The sequence below is a fragment of the Hesperophylax consimilis genome, chromosome 7, assembly GCF_061612785.1.
Source record: "Hesperophylax consimilis isolate HC1 chromosome 7, BYU_Hcon_1.0, whole genome shotgun sequence".
NCBI lineage: Eukaryota > Metazoa > Arthropoda > Insecta > Trichoptera > Limnephilidae > Hesperophylax > Hesperophylax consimilis.
Genome location: NC_142842.1, coordinates 4,589,567 through 4,613,642, shown reverse-complemented (window position 1 = coordinate 4,613,642; position 24,076 = coordinate 4,589,567). Strand labels below are relative to the sequence as shown.

General features: G+C 35.8%; 2 protein-coding genes across 2 annotated transcripts in view; one reads left to right on the top strand and one right to left on the bottom strand.

Annotated features, from left to right (window-relative positions):
* Window positions 1-17,064, top strand: LOC149422186 (uncharacterized). The gene is made up of 3 exons (XM_089633648.1): window positions 1-142; window positions 277-494; window positions 12,745-17,064. Exons 1-3 carry the CDS (start codon window positions 123-125, stop codon window positions 13,395-13,397), a joined length of 891 nt encoding a protein of 296 aa, XP_089489774.1. The 5' UTR covers window positions 1-122; the 3' UTR covers window positions 13,398-17,064.
* Window positions 17,065-18,736: 1,672 nt separating this feature from the next.
* Tre1 (Trapped in endoderm 1) overlaps window positions 18,737-24,076 on the bottom strand; it is a 94,004-nt gene continuing 88,664 nt past the window's right edge. The window contains exons 5-6 of the mRNA XM_089633647.1: window positions 21,423-21,625; window positions 18,737-20,075 (exon numbers count right to left, since the gene is read on the bottom strand). Of these exons, the coding sequence (XP_089489773.1) occupies window positions 19,679-20,075; window positions 21,423-21,625 (600 nt within the window). The 3' untranslated portion in view covers window positions 18,737-19,678. The remainder of the gene's footprint in view (window positions 20,076-21,422; window positions 21,626-24,076) is intronic.

Genomic DNA, 24,076 nt, shown 5'->3' with positions numbered 1-24,076 from the left:
CATCTGTCAATTTTTCATGAATTATTCGTGGAGCGTGTTTAAAAACTTCTCATTTACAAGTAAATGATATCTGAATAAAGATATTGTGCAAAAAATTAGCGCCTTTAACCACGAGTAAGGAGATGGCGTCTTTAGAGGCAGGGTACGTTAATTATAGAACAATGCGTAACCGTAGAAATTTCTGCGAATTAATTTACAATATTGATAATAATTTATTGATGACATTCGAAGACGGTACTTCTTTAAATAGAAATATATAACAATGCTTGTTTCCAGAGTGGTGTGTGAGCTGTGTGGCACGCGGCTGCGCAACAGAGACGGGCTGACCAGCCACAACAAGCACATGCACGGGCGCCAAAAGGTGCTGGAGAACCACACCAAGTGCCAGGAGTGCGCACTCGACCTCTTTAAGGTGGACCGCCTGCGCGACCATCTCACCTCCGTGCACCAGATGCCCATGGAATTTGAGACCAGGGCATTTCTTACTTTGGAAGGTAATTCATTTTTTGGTAAATATTTCCCTAACCGCCACACTTTTAACAGGCGCAGATTAAGGAAATTACACTTCGTTTCAATTTAATTACTAAAAGAAACAACGATTTGCGTCGGGATAGATGGTAAAAGCTGCATTTTTAGCGTGTCTGATTTCGGCAAAGAGGGAGATCAATGACTGTCAGGTGCAAATTGATGGAAGCACCCTTCCCAATAAAGACTCCATTGAAATGCTTGGAGTAAGTATATCAGACCGTCTCAAGTATCGTGGCTCTACAGAAGCACAAGGAAATCTGGCGCACAAGAAGTGTCCAAGTGTGTGTTACTGGGTGTCTTGTATAGGGCTAACAGATTCTTCAATAGTAACCAGCTGCTAACCTATATAAATCTCAAGTCCACCCAGCAATTGAATTTGGGAGTCACCTCTGGGCTGGAGCTCCACGATACTTAATAAACCTACTTGATTCTGCGCAAAGGAGGGCAGTCCGTCTGATTGACAATGAATTGTTTACAGACTGATTACCATCTCTAATGCATAGACGCAATGTGGGCATGCTGAGTCTGTCCTATAGGTATATTAATGGAGCCTGCTATAAGGACCTAGCAGCATTGATCCCCGGTGCACCGGTGCATGTTTGTGAAACTCGACATACACAAGCGGAACACCCATTCACAGTTGATGTTGGCCTCATGGGAACGGGCCGCTTCTTCGACTCGTTTTTTTGTAAGACTGCGCTTATGTGAAACGAGTAACCGGCATCTGTTTTTCCTCCTTCATATAATCCAGGCCTCTTCAAAACCCGCATTAATAAATTCCTCCCTACAGCCCATATCTTAACCCGCCTCACAACGCTGCCCAACTGGGTGGCAACATAGTTCCCCTGCCTTTACACTGTACCTTCAGGGGCGCTCTTGTGAGGTGTCACATCAATTTTATTTTCTTTAAATGGAGTGACACTTGCGAGAGTTTCATTTCAATCTATAAATATGCCTAAATGACTTAATTAACCCAAACTAAGAACCTAATAACCTCTTTTGTAAAAAGTTGTTTCTGGTAGTAATTATTGACACAGCGTAATTTCCATAATCTGTGCCTAAAAGTGCGGCAGTTAGACAAATAATTACCACATTTTTTTATTATACCCGAGTGGTATATACTGTCAGTACTGCGCTCGTGGAAGACCAACATACAGAATCACAGGTTCTCCAAGTGTAATATATAAATCCTATACGGAATACACCATTCTTACTTTACACTAAACAACATTGTACACAATCTATGCACATTTTTATTGTGTATATTATAACTGTAAAATAAATAGAAATAAAAATAACTTTAGGGTCAATCCGCACCAAATCATCCAGAAAATTTTGGATTTGTCACCCACCATCTCAGATTTTGATGAAACTTTAAATTTTTAATCCTTCCATATAGATAAGAAAATATACCAAATTTTACCTTCCTACCTCAACTCGTTTTTTTTTTATGGGCAGTTGAAGTTTGGGCAAAATAAGCGTTTTTACATATTCCGAGCACTCCGGAAGAGCTTGTACCTTCAATGAAAAAAAATTGTATCTTTGTCATTTATAGTGCAAATGCAATGAAAATTTTCAATATTATCAAGAAAACTATGCTGATTGCAGAAAAAAATAAATAAACCCTTTACATTTATCTACTTGACTTTAAAAAATTACCAAAAGTAATTTTTTAAGTAATTTTTTGGACGGAAAAGGTACTTTACAAAAAAGCAATATCTCGGGAAGGTACAGTGTTAATGAAGTAATTTTTTTTTTATTCATATCTACAAATAGCATAGAATCACATACAAAAATAAAATTCATGGCATTTTACTTGCTTCAATAAATAAAATCCATTTTAAACTTTTTTCAAACTTTTTGTAATTTTTTTTTATTCTTATCTACAATAAACATAGTACAACCTAAAAAAATAAAACTCCTGGTATTTTGTGTGCTTCACAGTGTAGAAACGTTTTTAAAATAAGAAATCTTTATCATACAGAATTGTTCTAGGTTTTTTTAAATCTAGATACAAAAATAAATAAAATCCATTTTAAACTTTTTTCAAACTTTTTGTGATTTTTTTTATATCTATTTTTAGTTTGTAATTGGGCAAGTTATAGTTTAGGTATATAGCTAGTAATATAGGTTGAATGAATGGACTAATATCAAAGAAACAGTCCTAGAGACAAGTCACTACATGGAAATGATGTATCTTTGACGAAAAAATTTGAAGAATGGGACCAAGATGAAATTACATACAGTGCATGGGTAACTACTGATAGAACACAGCAGGTTTCAGTTACAGTTCCCTTTCATGAATATGTAGAACATCTTGCGAAGAGTCTTGTAAAACTTCTTCCTCATTCTTTTATAACAAAGTCTCAATCAAAATATCTCAAAGAGTCCCTAAAAGCACAGCTGCAGATAAATGAAGCTGTTGTGTTATTAGACTACAGTGAAAACTTCTCCTATGTTATCCAGAATGAAGTCCAGGGTTACCACTGGACGCAAGACAGTTGTTCACTCCACCCAGTGGTAATTTACACTTGTGAAGAGCCTGGCAAAGATCTCACAGTGTCAAGCTTGTGTGTAATTTCAGATGACTTGGAACATGATGTAAGTTTTGTTTACGAAACTCAAAAAATTGTTGCTCAATTTTTAAATCAAAAATTTCCCCAAATTCAAAGTGTTCATTATTTTACTGATGGTTGCGCAGCGCAATATAAAAACTGCAAAAACTTTTTAAATCTGTGTCACCATCAAAAAGACTTCAACTTGAAAGCATGTTGGTCGTTTTTTGCTACGAGTCATGGGAAATCTCCCTGTGATGGAATAGGTGGAACAGTAAAACGTCTTCTAACTAGAGAAAGTTTGCAACTTGGCCCTGGCAACACTATCACAACTGTAGACAAAACTTTTAAGTTTTGTCAGTCGAGAGTAGAAAATATATATTTTTACTTGCTGAGAAAAGAAAGCTTATTCACTTGCAGGCAACAATTACAGCAGCGTTTTTCACAAGCTAAAACAATACCAGGCACTCGAGGTTTCCACTGCTTTGTTCCTCTGTCTGAAAATGAAGTTGGCACAAAAAGGATAAGTTCAGATTCAGATTATGCTTTGATTTTTAACTTCAGTGGGGAACGAAATCGCTCTGAGCAACTAAGTATGGTACTGTAGACGGTACCTACCAGCGACCTGACAGCGAACAGCACAAAATAATTATTAATTTAATTTCCTGATTATGGCAACATTCTGTGTTCAACACAACGGTCCGCCAGTGAGCCGACCGAATCATTCTTGATTTCCCGCTGGACCCGACTGGTTGTGCTTTCTACATTACCGTCTACATTCTAGAATCGTCCATGTAAATTTTATTGTCGCGTATTACAATGTGTTCAAATAAACTCAGTGAATTTCAATATTCTTTTATTAAAAACAACCTTCTGATATTGAGAGTCCTTTAGGATCTGTTTTAACCCAAAACACTTAAGTAAGTAAAATCCTAAATTGGTGACCCGACGTTTCATGCGTATCATTATTGTCATCCGTCATCATAAATTGGTGACCCGAAGTTTCACACGTATTGACATTATTGTCATTCTAAATTACGCGTATTTATCATTATTATTATCTGCCATCCAGTCGAGACAGCGTGGAATCAAGGATCCTGAGACAGAATACCCCTCCGTAAGTAACTTTAACTATTATTTTCTCATAATTAACGAAAATAAATGTTCTCAGTATCGTTTAAGATAAAGCGCATCGCGCGATCTGCTATTTAGCAGCCCAACCATGGTGTTTACAAGCATTAATATGCAGTACGAGTTTTCAATTTAACGAAATACCTACAAATGATTAAAGTCTTTTAACTTTTTAATAAAATGTCCCAACTAATCATATAATATACTTGTTTCTTCGAGCATTAAGTGCGTTTTAAACTTAATTCCAGGAAAGATCGACCAGCTACATCCATCGGAAGACGGATTGCGTCATGACAACCACTTCAAGCAGTTGCAAATACGACGTCACGATACATTTCATCAGCGGGGCGAGATTTCGCCACATTACATCGGTCCATATGCAGAAAGACGATCTGCTGGGCGAATTCCAGTTTTCCTGAGTCATCCTGGGATTACAAGTTCCAGAAAGAAAGAAGAAATCATATTCACGTCACGTAAATGTTTAAACAGTTTTTACATACTATTAAATATACATATTAAAGTTAATATGTTGCATTGATTTGACGTAAATAATAATGCATTTCAAATAATATGTTGCATTGATTTGACGTAAATAATAATGCATTTCAAATAATATGTTGCATTGATTTAACGTAAATAATAATGAATTTTAAATAATATGTTGCAAATCAGCACATGTTTGAATAAAGAAATCTTCTAGAACTTTTGAAATATTATAACTGCAATATTAGAGTCATACCTACAGTTGATTAACATGAAACTACATAATAATATAAAAAATTTAATAATTTTATGCAGTTCCAAAAAATATTTTATGAATAACGTTGAATGTTTTTTTAAAATAAATTCATATTTTGCAAACATTTCTAATGATTTTACAATTCTTGCAATTTTCACAAATCAGTTATCAATTTTAAAATAATGTGCATGAATCTGAAAAACATCTTAACAAAAACATGTATGATTCTTGAATTTCATATTGATTTAACATTATTATTCGAAATCTTTGAAAACTATTTAGTGTAGACTACTTCCATTCAAATTTTTGGTTTGCGTCTTTGATTATCCACGCAGTATTTACAAATATTTTCAACATAAATACATAGATGGTTCTAAACATATGTATTAAAGTTTTTCTGATTTTTTTACTTGATAGTGAATGGTTAAAAAGATAATCTTATGTTAACTAATTACATTTTGGTTAAATACGTATTTAAATCTTAAGCCTTACATGCATTAAACTTGTCCATTTAAATACTACGAAAATGTCAGAATGATATCGGATGAAGAAATTCCCAACTTGAAGAAAACATTTGAATCAACTACGAATAAACTGGATACAAAGAAAACCGAAAACATGGAATCAGCAAGCGCAACTAATCCCGATTCAAATATCAATTATGTAACAGTCAGGTTACCACCATGCTGGAGAGAAAGTATATCGCTTTGGCTAGTACAGGCGGAAGCGCAATTTGCTAATTCACGTGTTAAGGACGACTTTACTAAATATAACATAATTATTGCAGCGCTAGATTCTCAAACTCTACAATGCGTTAGCGATATTGTCACAAAACCACCCGCAACTGACAAATATTTAAGCCTCAAAGCGGCACTTATTGACAGACTGCAAGATTCGTCTGAGAAGCGACTCACCCGACTACTTACTGGAATCCAGCTGGAAGATCGGAAACCAACCGGACTCCTCCGACACATGATGGAACTTGCCGGACCAGCTTTAGCGGACAGTGCTATAGTGAGAACACTCTGGTTGCAGCGTTTACCGCAACACGTCCAAGCAATCCTGTCAGCTTTAACCGACAATGACACGAATCAGCTCGCGTTGGCGGCTGATAAAATAATAGACGTCTACCAGTCATCCGAATGCAGTGCTGTAGACCATCAAAATAAACCGGGTACCTCAAGAAAGGAAAATACGGAAAATTCTATATTATTACAACTTCAACAGCAAATTTCCGACCTTACACATGAAGTGTCACGTTTAAAAATGTCTCAAAATAACAACTTTACAAACTTCCGTGGACGACAAAACCAGAGCCCACGTCGAAATTACTCTTACAACAATTCATCACAACAGAATCCCGCTGGAAGGCCGAGGTCCAGGTCTCGCGGTAGATCACCCAAGAGGAATCCTGATGGATTATGTCATTTCCACAGACGTTATGGCGAAAAATCCTTCAGATGTTACCAACCATGTAATTTCAAAAAACAAAAATTCGGGAAACGACAACGGAACCTCTCAGTAGGGACGTGCGAGATTCCGAGTAACACATGTCGTCTCTTTGTTTATGATCTACAAACTAGACAAAAATTCCTAGTGGACACTGGGGCGGACGTTTCTGTCATTCCTAGAAACCCGTCATACAACAAAAATAACATCACTTCTGACAACTGTCCAGCTACACTATATGGTGCCAACGGAAATCCCATCAAGACATACGGCACAAGAACTGTAGAACTCGATTTTGGCCTACGCCGAGCACTAAAATGGCGATTTATTGTGGCTGATGTATCAAGACCAATCCTAGGTGCAGACTTTCTTCATCATTTCAACCTAACGGTGAATTTAAAAAAGTCAACAATCGCAGACCAGTCAACAGGATTAGTCATAAAAGGAATAACTCATAAGGGACCTACATCCGGTATTTCCACAATTTCTTCATCGCAAAAATACCGTGATATTCTAAACAAATTCCCAAACTTAACAAGACCTATCATGAAGACATCAGATGCCAAAAAACACTCAGTGACCCACTGCATCGAAACTCGAGGACCACCCGTTACCGAACGAGCCCGCAGGCTAGCACCAGCCCTACTGGAAGCGGCGAAGAAAGAATTCAAATATCTGATGGAACAAGGGATCTGCAGGCCTTCTAAAAGTAATTGGGCCAGCCCGTTACATATGGTAAAAAAACCCAACGGCGAGTGGCGTCCTTGCGGCGATTATCGTCGTCTTAATGCTAAAACGATCCCGGATAAATTTCCAATACCTCAACTTCATGATTTTGCACACAAACTTGCAGATGCAACCATATTCAGCACAATTGACTTGACCAGGGCTTATCATCAAATACCAGTGGAACCTGAAGACATTCCGAAGACTGCCATCATCACACCATTTGGATTATTCGAATTCACATCCATGCAATTTGGTTTATCAAACGCAGCGCAAAGCTTTCAACGTTTTATGTATGCTGTGACAAGAGATTTGGACTTTTGTTTCGTATACCTTGATGACATCCTGATTGCTTCTAAAAATGAAGAAGAACATAGAAAACACTTGGAAATATTACTCAAACGCCTTGCTGAATATGATCTAGTAATCAACATTAACAAATGCCAATTTGGCGTACCTACAGTCAACTTCCTGGGTCACACAATAACACAAAAAGGAATGTCGCCTATCAAAGAAAAGGTGAATGCCGTCATAAATTTTCCATTACCTAAAACAGCAAAAGACTTGCGACGTTTTTTAGGCATGTTGAACTATTATAGAAGATTCCTCCCTAAGGCTATCAACACTCAAACTAAATTATTTGATTGCATTGCCGGTTATAAGAGAAATGACAAGAGGGAAATAACTTGGAATCAAGAACTGACGGACGCATTCAAGGAATGCAAACAACTCTTAGCTGACGCAGCATTACTCGCACACCCAAATACCAACGCTAAAATAGCTATAATGGTTGATGCTAGCGACATAGCTATGGGTGCGTCATTACAACAGTCAAATGGCGATTCTTGGGAACCTTTAGCATTCTTTTCCAAGAAATTTTCACCAGCACAGCGAAAATACAGTACCTTTGATCGAGAACTTACTGGTGTTTTCGAAGCGGTAAAATATTTTAGAAGTCATATTGAAGGTCGAAATTTCACCATCTATACAGATCACAAGCCAATCACCTTTGCTTTTTGCAAGAAGCGAGCCTCTAGCTCTCCACGTCAAGAGAGACAGTTGGATTACATTGCCCAATTTTCAACGGACATCAGGCATATCTCTGGAGAACAAAATATAGTAGCGGACGCACTATCTCGAATCGAAGAGATTAACAGCCCTACTTCTATTGACTACAGGCAGATGGAGAAAGCGCAGTGTCAAGACGACGGACTTATGAAGGCAAAAGATGACACCGCCCTCGCCTTATGTCAAATGGTGATTCCAGGCTCGGAAGCTTCAATATGGTGTGACGTATCAACGGGCCATATCAGACCATTCGTACCCGCTTGCATGCGAATGCAGGTAATCGAAAGTGTACACAATGTTTGCCATCCTGGCATCCTGGGAACGACAAAGACCATAAAACAAAGATTTGTTTGGCCTAACATGGCGACAGACATAAAAAACTTTGTCAAACAGTGCATAGCTTGCCAAAAAGCTAAGGTCTCTCGACATACGGTTGCACCATTAGCAACGTATTTACTACCAGAGGATCGATTCCGTAATGTTCATATCGACCTGGTTGGACCTCTCCCAGCGTGTAACGAGTACCAATATATACTCACTATGATTGACAGGTACACACGATGGCCCGAAGCAATCCCTTTGAAAGATATGACTGCAGAAACCGTCGCTACTGCACTGACAACACATTGGATTGCCCGTCACGGAACCCCAGATACCATCAGTTCGGATCAGGGCAGACAATTTGAGTCCTGCCTCTTCAAAAAACTAACCGAAAAATTTGGAATAAAACATTCTAGGACCACCGCGTACCACCCACAAGCTAACGGTATGATCGAGAGATGGCACCGCACCTTAAAAGCCTCTCTCATGGCTTGTGGCGATCGAAATTGGGTCGAAAGCCTCCCATTAGTTCTACTTGGTTTGAGAGCAACGGTACGAGAAGATCTGAAGTGTTCACCAGCTGAATTAACCTATGGTAGAACCCTTAAATTACCCTGTGATTTCTTCACAACAACACCACGCGAGGAACCAGACACATATATCGGACGGCTACAAAATACGTTCGAAGCCATTAAACCAACTCCTGCCAGTGTTCATGGTACAGGAAAGTTTTTTGTCCACAAAGACCTACCTAGCGCGACACATGTGTTCCTCAGAACTGACGGTGGAAGAAGACCACTGCAGAATCCGTACGAAGGCCCGTACAAAGTGGAAGAACGGAATAAAAAAACATTCCTAATTACTGTAAAAGGAAAACCTAAGCGTGTCACAATAGACCGCCTCAAACCTGCTTTTGTTCCTGCAGAAGAAAATGTATCTGTTCCTACATCTGTTCCAGTATTACCAGAAATAATCAGAACCACAAAATCTGGTCGAAGAGTTCATTTCCCAGACAGATTAGGACAGTTTAAAGCATAAAAAGGCATTTCTTTTCCTAAAAAATAAATAAATGATCTAACTAACCTATGTACTTAGATATGTATAAGCAAATCTTATATACCTATACTTAGAAATGTCACACCACGCTAATGTCCTAAATATATAATAGCTTAATAATATGTCTTATATTGTTCATGTAAAACAATGTATCACATATTACCAAAATATATAACTGTACAAACATGTTTTTTATAATTTTAAAAATATTCCGCAAGCGTTAATAGTTTTTAAGTTTTTTTTATATACTTTCACCATTCCGCAAATAGCGAAGAAATTGCAACTTGCATTGAAAATAATTACGCTTTACGCGTTGAAGCCTTGTATAATTTTAAGTTATAATTTTAAGCACTTTTAGGCTATATTTTTTAATATCAAATTCACAGATGATAAAATTTTTTAATGTAGTAATATAATATAACATGTGATAATTTATGCGATAATTCTATCCAAATGTTTATGTAAACATGTAAATGTTATTTGGCATTCCATATGTAATAACAATAGTTTACAATGGAAATAAAAATGGAATATGCCAGACTGGATGAGGACACTGCCCAGTTTCATTTTTGTTTAATATTACTATCTCCATTAATATGTAGAGATAATAAATAACATATTTCGATATACAGTTGAAAATAATTTAAAAAAAATAATTCCTGTTGTATTAAATTTAAAAATGTACAATTGTGTGTTATAATCACTGACAAGTTCTCAACTTTATAATTTTTTTTCTTTTTAAATCATGTATACTACTATATGTTTCTTACTTTATATATCGTTTAACAACTGGGGGCGAAGTATGTAGACGGTACCTACCAGCGACCTGACAGCGAACAGCACAAAATAATTATTAATTTAATTTCCTGATTATGGCAACATTCTGTGTTCAACACAACGGTCCGCCAGTGAGCCGACCGAATCATTCTTGATTTCCCGCTGGACCCGACTGGTTGTACCTTCTACATTACCGTCTACATTCTAGAATCGTCCATGTAAATTTTATTGTCGCGTATTACAATGTGTTCAAATAAACTCAGTGAATTTCAATATTCTTTTATTAAAAACAACCTTCTGATATTGAGAGTCCTTTAGGATCTGTTTTAACCCAAAACACTTAAGTAAGTAAAATCCTAAAGTACAAATTTGTACAAACTCTTATGTAGCTTGCGTATATGACAACCATTGGTTTTTTGGACTTGTGGTTTCCAAAGATGAAGACGAGTGTGATGTATCAATCAAGTTTATGCATCCTTTTGGCCCAGCTCCATCCTTTTACTGGCCACATCAAAAAGAAGATATTTGTTTTGTTCCACTACAAAATATTTTTAATATCGTTGACCCTCCCACAACAAAAGGTTCAGGAAGAGCTTACTACTTTCTTGAAAAAGACGTTCATCATGCTGATCAAAAGTTCAACCATCTTATGGGTCAGATCAAGAATAAAAGTAAAAAATGAACTTGAACATTTATTTGTAAACAATATTATTGTAATGTACTTTCATTTAACCTAATCCTACATTGCCTGTTTTATTTTTATTGTATTTGTTTTTTAAAGAGTTAACTTTGTATTGAAAAGAGTTAAAAAGTTGATCTTGTTATAAAATATTGCTATGGTGTATGCATTCAGGGTAAGGAACAAGGTACATTATTTTGTTGGTGCCTTAAGCTTACATTGCAAGCTTACCAGCATGTTGTAAAGGACCGAATAAGTTTGACTTTTTTTATTTGCAAATACAGTATCTAGATTTTAAAAAACTTGGAACAATTCTGTATGATTAAGATTTCTCATTTTAAAAACGTTTCTACACTGTGAAGCACACAAAATACCAGGAGTTTTATTTTTTTAGGTTGTACTATGTTTATTGTAGATAAGAATAAAAAAAAATTACAAAAAGTTTTAAAAAAGTTTAAAATGGATTTTATTTATTGAAGCAAGTAAAATGCCATGAATTTTATTTTTGTATGTGATTCTATGCTATTTGTAGATATGAATAAAAAAAAAAATTACTTCATTAACACTGTACCTTCCCGAGATATTGCTTTTTTGTAAAGCACCTTTTCCGTCCCAAAAATTACTTAAAAAATTACTTTTGGTAATTTTTTAAAGTCAAGTAGATAAATGTAAAGGGTTTATTTATTTTTTTCTGCAATCAGCATAGTTTTCTTGATAATATTGAAAATTTTCATTGCATTTGCACTATAAATGACAAAGATACAATTTTTTTTCATTGAAGGTACAAGCTCTTCCGGAGTGCTCGGAATATGTAAAAACGCTTATTTTGCCCAAACTTCAACTGCCCATAAAAAAAAAACGAGTTGAGGTAGGAAGGTAAAATTTGGTATATTTTCTTATCTATATGGAAGGATTAAAAATTTAAAGTTTCATCAAAATCTGAGATGGTGGGTGACATGGCCTGGATGATTTGGTGCAGATTGACCCTTAGCCATGTTTGGTGACCAGATGTCAATAGCCAGATTCTTCCTAACCTTCAAGTGGTTAGTAATCCGACTGACTTCAGAGAGGTGGGGCTCTTGTGTGGTATTCACATTGAGTAGTATACGGGTGGTTCCCGTGGTGCAACCGATCCTCGAATTTGGAATCATCCGCTTGACAAGTGGCTGCGTTACAATTGCACCACCAAATCATCCACTTGCCAAGTGGCTGCGTTACAATTGCACCACCGAATCATCTGCTTGCCAAGTGGCTGCGTTACAATTGCACAACCGAATCATCCGCTTGCCAAGTGGCTGCTTTACAATTGCACCACCGAATCATCCGCTTGCCAAGTGTTTGCGTTATAATTGTACCACCGAATCATCCGCTTGCCAAGTGGGGCTGCTTTACAATTGCACCACCAAATCATCCGCTTGCCAAGTGGGGCTGCTTTACAATTGCACCACCGAATCCAGTTCCCCTACTGCTGATTCTTTGAACCACATATTTCCTGACAAAGACTGATATTGTGTTTTCCGTGAGTGAATGATCATAATTGATTCGATCAGAACTAAAAGTAAAAAATTAACTTCTATTGATTCTACATTACTATATGACTATAATAAAGTTTAAAAAAATTCCATTAAATAAAAATTAGCTACTTTACCCAAGAAACTTACTATCTAAGAGCGCAAACCATTATTTTTTTAAAAATAACATTTATATTTTTCCAGATTTTCACATTTGGAAGATCAGTTACGAGAGGCAAAACAACTGCTCATACGTCATCAAGAAGCGATGTTCGAAACCCGGAGAGTTTCTCTACTTGTTCGACTGTAGCAGATCCGGAGTCTACAAGAACAGGAAGACCACCACCAAGAGATCGCTGAAAAGTCAGGGCACAAAAAAAATCGGCTTCTCTTGCACGTCCACCATCAAAGTAACGAAGCTGCAAGGCATTTACTGCGTGCGCTTCTGCAAAACGCATTACGGTCACACGACAGAGGTTGAACATGTCAATTTGTCCGTGGTCGACCGTCAGGAAATTGCCGACATGCTCTTTCAAGGTTTGACCATAGACGAAATCCTGGAAAAATACAAGGCATCGGTCGAGGGTGATCTCAAACGAATTCACCTGCTCAAAAGGAAAGACATCAGAAACATCGCCGCTACCAATAACATTGTTCTTAAGAGTAAAACAAAACCAAAGAAGGCCCCCAAGGCCAGTGAAGAGACAGAGACCGAGATAATGGATGAGTCTGAAATTATAGAATTTACCAAGAACCAGGTCATGGAGAATAATCTGATTTTAATTTCAGAAGATGGCTACAATCAAACTTACTGCATCATTCCTAACATGACGGATGAAGACAATTTGAGCCAATGATATTATTACAAAGATCTTTTTATCATGTGGATAATTTAAGCATGAAGTCTTTTGAGATATCAAAAATGTCTTCAGAATATTGATTTCTGCGAATATTTAAGGTTAAATATTGTCTATTGTTTACTGAAAATAATACTGATCTTGAATATTCTATAATCAAACACAATTACATTTTGGTTTGAATGTAACAAAATATGGCTGTCTATGATAGATCTAGAATACGTGGATTTAAAAAGACCAGCATATTTTTTATGTGCATCAATTAGTTTTAAAATTCACCTGTTGCTCATAATAGCAGGTGGTGCCCACACTCTTATTTTATGGCGCGTTCAATCATTGATGGTCTTTATGGAATTACCTATATTGTGGTCAATTCAGTAATTAAAATACAAAACGAAAGAGCGTTATCGGCTTACATAACTTTTTTTCTTTACATTAGCTCCACACAGAAGGCCCACAGGAAAATAATTTCCATCAGGACCTATGTCATCTTTGGGGATGTTGTGTGGAGAGTATTTTTAAGAAAGGAAGTTCTAGGAAGGAAAAAGTTATGAGGGGGTGGGTAGGAATGAATCCATCCCTCTCACTGCAGCGCAAATCAATGGGTCGAGAGTCCGGTTGAAGAGGTGAAAGGGTCTCTCTCAACCGGCCTCTCCTGATCCGATCTGCAGTTGGTGGGTAGACGCACCCGGCGCCAAAACCTGGATAAACCTCACCCCATTAACCCGTAGCAAACCACTAAGGGTGACCTATGACAGAGGTGTTGGTTATCCGATAATCCCGCCTCCCTAATTGTAAACTGGAACAATCAAAGTTAATGTATTCCCCTTTGTGAAAGCTTTTTTAATCATGGTATTTGTTTGTAAGGTGAAGCTTCTCACTTATCACAGGAGTTGACACTTCCATTAATATAATCCACTAAGCAATAATTAGAATAATGTAAGAAACCTTCACAGGACTAAAACCCCATTCATTGATGTCAAATGATTATGTAGATAACAACACACTATTTATTATCTATATGGTGCGCCATAAGTTTTTGCATTAAAAAAACTCCATAAAAAGAAAACTACAAGTCATCAAAATGAAAATTTATTTTAATAAAAGTACATAAAAAATATATCTAAGTATGCACCATCGCACCGCTAGCATCCCTGGAATCTGGAACCAAGATTTTTTTAAACTCTTCAAACGTTGTGCGTGGGATGTCGGCTATCTCTTGAAGAATATACGTGTTAAGTTGGGATATTGTGGCTGGTTCATTTATATAAACTTTTGAGATAACCCCAGGAAAAAAAATCAAGAGGTGTCAAATCAGGGCTGAGGGGGCCATGGGATGTAGTCAACTTTACGAAATCAATTTTTCGGTGAACATTTCTTTCATTACCGGTATAGTAGGTTGCCCTATCTTGCTGCATCCAAGTCCTGGCGTTGTACCCATGGATTTGCTGTAACTTTGGAAGGAGATATTCTGTGAACACCCTGACATATTCTGCAGTATTAACATTAACAGATTTGTTTTAGGGTGTCCCTTGCTCCAGAATCAACAATTTTCTTTATTAAAATGCCCATTCAGATAAAAAATTGGTTCTGTCCGGACATAAGATGTTGTAAAACTAAGGAAGCTTTGAGCATTGTGTTAATGAATATTAACTTTTTTTTATTCTGCACCAATTGGGTTAAGTAAGGTTTTAATTGTAGATCCAATTTTAATATTCAATGTAAAGATTACTTGAGTATCACCAAATCACCTGAACGTCTGCATGCTGACAAGTCCGGAGCTTTTGGTACAGACTCGGTAATTCGCATAACATTCTCATCGCTCCTCCCTTTCTGTGGCCATTCTGTCTTTTTATCATTTAGTGTTGAAACAGTCACCTAGAACTTATTGATCCATGTTTTAACTAAATTAATACTGGGACCCTGATTTACACTGTGTAATCGATAATGAACATAAAACAGGGCTGAAAAATCATGTTGTTTTTACACAGAAAGTGCAATGTGACCCCGTAAAGCCACCCAAGGTGAAAATATTCCCAAGAACTGAGCTTTCGCATGCCGCTTACCGCGCCCCTCCTACGTCTGGTTCCCCCACACAAGTGATATTATAAATGCAAAAATTTATGGCCCACCCTGTATAAGAAGTGCATAAAACCATCCTCAATATACTTAACTCTTTTTGTGGCAATACTAATCGTAGGCTGTGCTCCAGCTGATTTTATTTTCTTAATAACTTATTTGTTTTTTTAATATGATGTTTTGTAAACTGTACAATCTTACCAGATAATATGATTAAATACAAGGGTCATCTAGAAAGTAAGGTTACAATATTTATATAGGATCGAAAAATATACAGGATACTTCATAAATATATTAAACTATTTTGATCGTGACGTTTCTGAAGTCGGAGCACCAGCTTTAGTATGCCAGTGTCATAGACCTCCGCAGCCAGCTCTTTCAGTCATTTCATCACAGGTCCTTCGACCTCCTGATCGTTGGAAAAACATTTTCCACCCAAAAATCAAAGTAAGCCTCTGTATTAATGGTAGTCCCTTTAGGCATAAAAGCCACTAAAAGGACCCCCTTACAGTCCCAAAAAACAGATGCCTTGACTTTTCCGGCTGAATGAGTCTTTTGATTTCGGTAGGTTAATATATCACTCACAAAAGCAATATAACAAACACCTTAAAGTTCCTACAGTTAGATTTTAACTTTTAGAATTAGAGTGGTTATTTTTTTATAGAAAATACATATTATGAATGTATGTATCTACATATCTTAAAGACACTGTTAATCAGGTCACATAAAATAATATGAATTTGATTCTCTAAATAATCAACAATCTAAGTGATATTCAAAACAGTTTTTTACAATCTCTTGATCCTGTAAACATTATCTTATGTTTAATCATTGAAGACAATATTAGTGACTCAAATGAAAATTTAAAACCGCATATTGGTGTTTGAATATTTAAGTATGTACCAAATAATTTTACTGGTACAACCAGAGTTAACTTTTTATGATTTTTTTGCATTGTAGCTATTGGAAAAATATATGTTTATGAAATTGAGCCCATATGCGGAAAAACAGCGTTATGTGAAGAAGTCAATTCTGATATACGGGCTGTTAAACATTTCATTTGACGGTAGTGAGTTTATACACATTGAAAGTCAAATAAATTTATATGTAATAAGATGTTTCAACTAACAGAAAATACGGTTTATGTATTTTTATCAATTTATTCATATGTGGGTACAAAAAAACATAAAAAATAATGCCGTTTTTCCATATATCAATGTGTTTTCATTTTACTAACAAAAATGTCAGACATAATATATCAACAAATTACGTAACTTTATCACCATAATAATGACAAATATGCCAAACACCAATCGCACAGTCTCGATATAATGGCCTTCTTGTCTTAACTTTACCATTGTACACTAAACGATCACGCTACCGGACATCGCTATAGGCCTTATAATGCTGTCTATGGTTGAGATTTTAAAACAATTTTTGCTGTGAAAGAAAATGGATGTATTGCACGTAATCTGAATGGATCTGCACGAAAAACAGCATTATTTCAATAACGATGTTTTTCCACATAAGGGCTCAATTACTGATCTTGTAAACTTACTGATTAAATTTTATATAAGAAAAAGTACTTACCTCATTGGTTGGTTTTATTTTTGTTGAATTAGTTTGTTGTTGTTTGTGGCGCAGTTTTGAAGCACCGTTCCAAAGACTGGAAAACAGAGGAAAGAAAACCTCAGAGAAATTAATAAGTATTTTTTTATATGAATACCACACAAGAATCCCAACCGTCTGGAGCCAGTGAGAATATGGACAATTGGGGTTGTGAGGCTGAAGATAGTGGGAGGAGATGGGGAAGAGGAAGCTGGGAATGCATCTGGCCATTCAGATCTGGTTCCCAAACATGGCTAAAGCCATTTCAAGCAACATTTCGAATCAGAATGGTGGTCTTTTAGCAGGGCGATAGTTACCTAAGAGTATCTATGTAAATGAAAATATTTTATGGATTTTAGCATAACATTTATTTAAAAAAATACCTTTAGTTAGGTAATTAATATCTTATGAACAACACTATTATTATTATTTTTGGAATAATATCTTTGGAATGGATTCTTAGGTAAAGCAAAATGGAGAGCAGACTTATAAAATTATTTTATGGATAAATGATGAAAGGACAACAAAATAAAGTTATAAAATCAAATTAGGTATTGTGATAAATACAATAAAAATAATAAAATAGCATTTTATAGCTGCTTATAGAACAAAGCTGGAGGATTATTATAATGTTGAATATTATGGCACATTCTGAGTACTATTCTCTATGGCCAAACAATGTTGTAAAAAATGTTAAAAGTTATGATTTTGTACACTACATAATAAACTGCAATTAAAAATAACTATATTATTGCACATACTGGTAAAATTGTAAAATATTAGTTATTTTAAATATTCATGTCCTCTTGAGAGAATGAACACTACTTCAGTCATTCTCAGTAAAAAACTGGCAACACTAACAATAAAAATTAATAACTTAACAAAACAATGTGTAAAATAAAGGTTATGAAAAATCGCATGTCCATATTTTTCAACTTAGTATATAGATATAAGTAGGCACACAAAAATAATATTTGGTGAATATACAGAAAATAGTGGCACACTTAATATGCACTTCATAGTAGTTACATTAAAATGAGAAGTAAGTATTTCTGCTTCTGGAAATGAAAAATAACACATTTGAATAGTTATTTCGAATAAAATCGATTTTGCACTTGGCAGCCATTGTTATTGATGTGAATGTTTTTTATTCTCTTATTTAACCCAAAATATGAACCTATGATCCTAATATAGATTAGTTTGGATTTAATTAAAATAAAACAAAAAAAACTATTTTAAAATTCAAAATGCGGTGGAAAGAAGATAGTTACTAAAATGCATTATTTTCGTTTTTCGGAAACTGAAATACTTATTTCTCATTATTATCTAACTGATAAAAGTGTTTTTGAAATAAAATGTGAGTATTTATTATTGCCCTATTTTATGTATATTTACCTCATATTTAAAAAAAATTTGCATTCATCAAAATATAAAATATTCATGTCCGTTTGTACAAAATGGTAAAACCATGTAAGAATAGATTCAGTATTCAAACCCAAAGCTTAAAAATAATAAGTCAGTTTGCTGATCCCTTTTAACCTCAGTACAACAATTTATTTTTTTAATTGAAAAATGGCTGAGGTTAAAAGCGTTAAACTTAATACATCCATTTTCTAATTTATACAATAAAAAAATACAATCTGTAATCTTAATAAAATCACAAAACAATATAATATCTCACAAGGAACCTAAGTATTACAAGTTTTAACAGCTTAAATAATTTAAATATTTATACTTACGTAATCTTGTAGGTATATTGTAATATAATTGGTCTTACAACTATTATTCTAAACTTTTAATGAACATGCAAAATAAATAATGTCAAATAAAAAGCAATTCATTCCTGAATTAGCTTTTTATATAAAGAAAGGAAATTATTTCACAAAAAGAATACATATTTCGTTGGGTTCAAACGGTTCCCATTAACCGCTGTTTCTTGGGCTGACAGAGTTCCAATCAGCGCTGATATGTCTAGGGAGATATCCCTAGATCTAGGGAAAATCAGAGAGTTCCAAGTGTAGAAAAGGACTTTTTAACAACTCTAGAATAATTCTCCTAAGGAGTTTCAATTTTTCGCCCTGGCAATGCTCATTTCTAATGCAAAAAATTCAAAATTGCACGGAATTTCCAATTTGTGGCAACCGTAGGTTAATTTTCATGCTCACTCAAAGTGAATGAATTGCGAAACAGTATTGGCTCACGTTTTCTTAATTTATAAAGAAAAGATTTACTAACTTTTTTGCACAGGCGGCTAAAAGAGCAACATACGAACATATAAATCTGTGGATCTGGGTCTTTGGCCTAAATGAGTCTAGCGCACATCATAATGTGTTAAAGATAAAACATAAAGCACACTTAACTGAACTATTTACAACGCAGTACAAAATACAATCTTTAGCTAAAAATAGTAAGTTCTTTTTGGTTGTAACATTTCGTGTACATTTTTTCATACACCAAGAACATTTGATATTAACACTTTGTGTTGGTACACTTCTTCGTACAATGGGAACTTTTTTGGTTTTAACACTGTGTAAAAATTTATATATTCTTTGTACACTGTGTAGACTTCTTCGTTTACGGGAAACATTTTGGTTTCAACACTTTGCGTAAACTTCTTCATTCACCGGAAACTTCTTCTCTAGATGAGAGTTTCCTGAATTTGTGGAGGGTTGGCAGAACGTCCGGCTGCCCATTGTGGTCCTCCGCACAATGGGCTTCTGACGAAATCGATTGAAGAACTTCTTATACGCCGAGCGGTACTGTCTGTTGGTCGCCGCGTAGATCAGTGGGTTGATCACGCAGGACGCCCACGCCAGGATAGACGCGATGACGTGGAGGACGGGATAGCGGATGTCGTCATCTGCCACATTCATTATTAGAAGTGGCAGGAAGCACGCCACAAATGTGAGAAAAATGCTGAGCATTAACGTCGTCAGGCGGCTGTCTTCTCTCTCCCGCGCTGATTTGCATGCTTCCTTCACACTCAGTTGGCTGGAAAATATTTATGTACATGTCAGTAGTTGCATTTGTGGTAATAATACTTCCAGTAGACATGGGCAGATTCCTTCATTCAAAGTAGCGAATCAATTCAGTGCAGTTTTAGTACATCTATTTGAATTTCACTTTTGTTTACGAGAGTGAATGAATGTAAATCTTGGAAGCGGAATTTAACACACTTGATCGAGCTGAAACTCGGCAGATAGACTTGGTCTCAATAACAATGCATTCTATCAACTTTTGGTGGCAATCACATACACACACGCGGACATTTTTGCATTTTTTGAAATCAGATGACATTACAGAGTTAATATGCGAAATAAATATCGGTCCTACCAGATCGAAATTTGGCGAGGTTAATAGAGTTGTCGACTCCAGTTCCTGGGTAGGAAGGTTCAATCCTCAGTCAAAATATATATATATATATATATGTATACAGGGTGTATCGGCACTAACCCGACAAACTTTAACCAGCTATTCCTTAGCACATTTGGAGTAAAAAATGTTATGGGCACTTTGCTGTCCGGTAACATTTTTTTTTCAATTAAAACAAAAAAATTAAAAATTTCCACACTACATCACTGTCATTGGCATTGCTTTTCGTGTTCAACAGCTGTTAAGCAGGGTACTCACCAAGAGTGTAGCACCGTGTAACGTAACTGATACTGTATCAATCTGCAAGTGGGTACGGCTCGTCCACGGTAACAGCTACGAGCTCCCGGATCCGCCTTTAGTGCTCGCAGTGTGATCTCGCAGTGAATCCGCCGTCGGCGGCTCGCTGCGATCACACTGCGCTCCACCCGCGAGCGGCTCGCAGTAGGCTCGCGCCTACGTACTCACTTGATACAGTATCAGTTACGTTACACGTTACACGGCTAGATGAGTACCCTGCTTTATAAGCAAGTATGTCGAAAAGCGTCATCGCTCTTTCGCACACACTAAATAATAATAGTTAAAAATGAGACGAATGGTGCCGTGCCATTTCGTTGTGATTGTAAAAGCACGCCAAAATAAAATATTGCCAGATGGGTTTTCAAACTTTGACAAAGGATAAAACAGTGGTGACATGTGGTGAAAATATGAATAATAATTTTTTTATTAAAAAAAAACGTTACCGGACAGCAAAGTGCACATAAGATTTTTTACTCCAAATATGCTAAGGAATAGCTGGTTAAAGTTTGTCGGGTACGTGCCGATACACCCTGTATATATATTTTTAATAAATGTATTATAGTGCAAAAAAACATAGTTTTTTTAAAAATTGTATTGAATTTTAAAAATTAATAAATACATAATAATAAAAATACTTGAAAATAAAGAAAGACAATATTTTTTTATTACCTGTGTGCCTCCAGTTTGACTTTGGACTGTCGAACCTTCCAGTAAATACAGGAGTAGGATAATAAAATAACGAGGCAAGGGAATGCAAATCCAGCGATGAAGAAGAATGTCTTGGGGGAGTGGTTGTTCTTCTTCAAGATAGTGCATGAAAAGGTTCTCTCATCCAGTCCTAGCTTGCCCCAGATTCCCAGCAATGGGGGCATCTGGAATGTATGAAATATTAAATTATATTAATTTAATAATGTAGATCAATATTCCCAATAAGGAACTAAAACTAACGTTGGCTTTTTGAGACGGTTACTCGTGACATCACGCGTCATGTCCATAGATTTGATGCGTTTTAGAGAGACCCAAATTGTTAAGACTTTGAAATTAATTTTAAATATAAAAACTAACTACAGGGTTTTCCAATAAGAGGTGTTATTTTAATATTCAATCGTAAAAGATCAATGGTTTCGTTGCTTGTGTGGCACGTAGCGCCGTCTTGTTGAAAGTAAACGTTGTCCAGATCAATACCATCCAATTCCGGCCATAAAAAATCATTAATCATCTCTCGATAGCGCAATCCATTCACCATAACTGTTGCTCCAGCCTCATTTTCGAAAGTAAGGACCAATGACTCTGCCACACAGTCACAACAGTCACACGTTGAGGATATAAAGGCTATTCAACAATAACTCTTGGATTTTCCGAGCCCCAGATGCGACAATTTTGCTTGTTGACGAAGCCGCCGAGGTGGAAATGGGCCTCATCACTCAAGATGATTTGCATTTGATTCACTCAAGTGAATTTTAATAATTTCAATGCGTTGTTGAAGCGTGTATCGTTCCATTTTTATTAATGGCGTAGTTTCTACTTGTCAAATGTCAAAAAATGACAACTTCAAAAGTAACATCTACCGAAATAGCGGGCTATTCAAAATAACATCTCTTATTGGAAAACCCTGTATAACAATAAAAATTACTGTTATTTAAGTTAAAAGGTCATAAAAAAAATGGACTGGATTTTCCTATTGTAAAAATTTGTTAAAGAAAAAAAAAACATAAAGATACAATTTGCAAAATTAATAAAATACTAACGGACAACTGGGACATATATCACAGACAACCTGAAAGACATCGAAGATATGGAAAGGCAAAGAAGAGCGATATCCATTACAGCAGGAATGCTTTTAAGGCGTTTTCACATTTGCAGTACAGACGTCACATGGATACTATTCAACGCATTCTGCACTTCAATGTACACGACAGAACTGTGGGTAGATTACACTGCATCCCAATGGCATAAGCTAAAAGTCGCTTACAATAATGGTTATCGCTAACTATACCGCCTACCGAGATACTGCAGCGCTACGGAAATGTTCCTGGAGGGACGAGTACACTCTTTCAGAGCGCTTCTCCGCCACCACACGGGAAGCTTATGGCTACGACTACGGCTAAGACTACGCCAATCAAATAACACTATCATCACTGCCATGGTTGGCTGGATGGAGTCCCCCTGATGGCCCTCTGGAGACAGGAGATGTTCAAATATCCTTCATAAACGGCTGCTTGCACACATTTTTCACTTCTATTCCGAATTTTTTGTTCCTATCTATGTATTCTTATTATTTGTCTGTTATTTTATAATATGGAATGTATTGCATTGCACTATCCCTGCATACATTCTGAAATAAACTCTTATTATTAAAACAATTTCTTCTTGCCGATTTTTAAATACTGAATAGTAAAAATAATAATACTTTTATTTTAAGACGATGCACTACTAAGGACGGGTTGTTTCTGAAAATTTGAACAATTCATCAAATTTCAACATTCATTTTCGGGTTCTGTGAAAATCCTATTCAAGTTCTGTTATTATATCATTGTAGGCTAGTTGCTTGACAAAACTGAAATAAAAACAGAACTTGAAAAAATCATTCACAGAACTTGAAAATGAACATTGAAATTTGATGAATTGTTCTAATTCTCCGAAACAACCCGTCCTTAGTAATTTAAAATCATGAGTTTTTAGTTTGAAAATTTGGTCGCCTAGAAATGTTGCAGATGCTTTAATTAAATACTGCGAGTAGAATACAACCTGGCCTTTGAAATAATCGAGTATTTTTTAGATAAGTCTTTTTATAAGCCCAGAAAAAAATAATGTATGGGCCTATGAAAACTGCTTAAAAGTTCAAAATCTCCTACTTATGAACCCATTTTCGGTTAAGGTTTTATTGTACAATGTGGCAAATTAAGTTATTTATAAAATGATGGAAAAACATTTAAATATTTGTGCCTGAATATCCACAAAATAAAAGTAAAAGGCACTTTTTGGCCATGTTTTTTTCTTGCATAAATCTAAACAGGTGGATGGTGTTAAGCGGGAATTTAAGCCTTATCGCCATCTACGTAAGGTGTGTTATTGATAGCGGCTCGATTCAAAATATTAGACGACGTAGCGCATCGCCTTATGCTACATTGCTACATGCAGGGGTTGTGCAATGCATGTAATTGGCAAAGCAATATAAGAAATTTAGGAAATAGATCAACACATACGCAAATAAAATTAGAAAAAAACAGTATAAAATAGCAAAGGAGTTTTGCAAGAGGAATAACAAAAAATATTAAAAAATAACTGAATTATTCATAGTATAAAAAATTATAATTTATCTA